Here is a 2,188-nt window from a genome sequence, read left to right on the forward strand (position 1 = left end):
TCCGAGGTGTGACAGGGAGATGTCCCCAGCCCCCCACAGTGTCCCCATCCTCCCGAGGTGTCCTCAGGTGTCCCCTGTGGCTCACCGGTGGCCCCGGGGGTGTAGATGGGTTTGTCGGTCTGCACGAAGATGTGGCCGCTCTGCAGGGACACCAGCAGCACCTTGTCCAGTGTCACCGTGCCCACCCGCGCTGTCACCGTCACAAACTGCTTCCCCTGCGCCTGCGGCAGCGCCTTGGCCGACACCTGCGGGGACAGGGGACGCTGGGGACATTCACGGGGACTGGGGACACTGGGGACACCTGCGGGGACAGGGGATGTTGGGGACATCCACGGGGACAGGGGACACTGGGGACATCCACGGGGACAGGGGACATTGGTGATACCAATGGGGACAGGGAACACCAGGTCCACACCACAAGGACAGGGGACATTGGGTGACACCCATGCCACAAGGACAGGACAGGGGACACCAGGTGACATCTGTGCCACAGGGACAGGAGACACTGGGTGGCAGCAGCACCACAGGGACAGGGGACACCAGGTGACAGCTGTGCCCAGGGCTGAGGACGCTGGGGACAGTCCCCAAGGACTCCAGGGTCACCATCCCCAAGGACACCCAGGGCCACTGTCCACAAAGATCCAGAGGCGACCATCCCCCGGACACCAGGTCTGACCATCCCCAAGGAGCCCAGGAGTGACCACCCCTCTTGACATGGTGTGACTGCCCCCATGGACCCAGGGGGTGATCACCACCCTCAAAATGGTGTGACCACCTCCAAGGACCCCAGGAGTGACCACCCCCCTTGATGTGGTGTGACCGTCCCCATGGACCCAGGGGGTGACTACCCCCAAGGACCCCAGGAGTGACCACCCCTCTTAACATGGTGTGACCGTCCCCATGGACCTCAGGGGTGACCATCCCCAAGACCCCCAGGGGTGACCACCTCCCAAGGACCCCAGGGGTGACCATCTCCCTTGACATGATGTGATTGTCCGCATGGACCCCAGGAGTGACCATCCCCAAGAACCCCAGGGGTGACCACCCCCCTTGACGTGGTGTGACCATCCCCATGGACCCCAGGAGTGACCACCCCTATGGACCCCAGGAGTGACCACCCTCAAGGACCCCAGGAGTGACCATCCCCCTTGACATGATGTGATCATCCCCATGGACCCCAGGAGTGACCATCCCCAAGGCCCCCAGGGGTCACCACCCTCCTTGACATGGTGTGACCGTCCCCATGGACCCAGGGGGTGACTACCCCCAAGGACCCCAGGAGTGACCACCCCTCTTGATGTGGTGTGACCACCCCCAAGGACTCCAAGAGTGACCACCCCATGGACCCCAGGGGTGACCACCCCCAAGGACCGCAGGAGTGACCACCCTCCTTGACATCGTGTGACCATCCCCATGGACCCCAGGAGTGACCATCCCCAAGGACTGCAGGAGTGACCACCCCCCTTGACATGGTGTGACCCCAGGGGTGACCATCCCCAGGGACCCCAGGAGTGACCACCCCTATGGACTCCAGGAATGACCATCCCCAAGGACCCCAGGAGTGACCATCCCCCTTGACATGGTGTGACCATCCCCATGGACCCCAGGAGTGACCGGACCCATGGACCACAGGAGTGACCATCCCCCCATGTCCCCCACCCCCTGGACATTCTCCACCCCAGGTTCAGGGTTCAGCCCCGGTTTCCCCTCCCGGGCAGTGACCGCTGGGACAATGACCCGGGGCAGTGACCGCGGGGTGGTGGCAGTGACCCGGCGGGGTGGGGACACTGTACCTTGATGGTGGCAGTGGCCATCATGCCCTCGGCCGGGCTCAGGGGCACCCGGACCTGGAACAGGACCTGGCGCTTCTGAGGGAAGTCCTGGACCATGAGCGAGGCCTCGGTGGCCGTGGTCAGTCCGGGGGCCTCCAGCACCACGCGCTCGTCCGTCTCCAGCCGCAGCACGGCTGGGGTCACCATTGTCACCCTGGGGACACCGCGGGGCTGTCGCGGGGCTCTGGGGGTGTCACAGCACCCAGAAACCCCAAAATCTGTCCCCACAGCACCCTCGGGACCTCACAGCACCCAGAAACCCCAGAATCTGTCCCCACAGCGCCCTGGGGACGTCACATTGCCCTGAAGACCCCAAAATCTGTCCCCACAGCACCCTGGGGACCTCACAAAGCCCT

The 2,188-nt window shown here is 64.5% G+C and overlaps 1 protein-coding gene across 1 annotated transcript in view; it reads right to left on the bottom strand.

Moving 5' to 3' along the window:
* Window positions 1-2,035, bottom strand: part of C3 (complement C3) — a 24,853-nt gene extending 22,818 nt beyond the window's left edge. Inside the window, exons 1-2 of the mRNA XM_042019939.1 lie at window positions 1,794-2,035; window positions 86-245 (exon numbers count right to left, since the gene is read on the bottom strand). Coding sequence (XP_041875873.1) covers window positions 86-245; window positions 1,794-1,979 — 346 coding nt within the window. The 5' untranslated portion in view covers window positions 1,980-2,035. The remainder of the gene's footprint in view (window positions 1-85; window positions 246-1,793) is intronic.
* Between the last annotated feature and the right edge of the window lie 153 nt (window positions 2,036-2,188).

This window comes from Corvus kubaryi, unplaced genomic scaffold (assembly GCF_017639235.1).
Source record: "Corvus kubaryi isolate FWS band 111438036 unplaced genomic scaffold, C.kubaryi_AGA036_p1.0 36523, whole genome shotgun sequence".
NCBI classification, from domain to species: domain Eukaryota; kingdom Metazoa; phylum Chordata; class Aves; order Passeriformes; family Corvidae; genus Corvus; species Corvus kubaryi.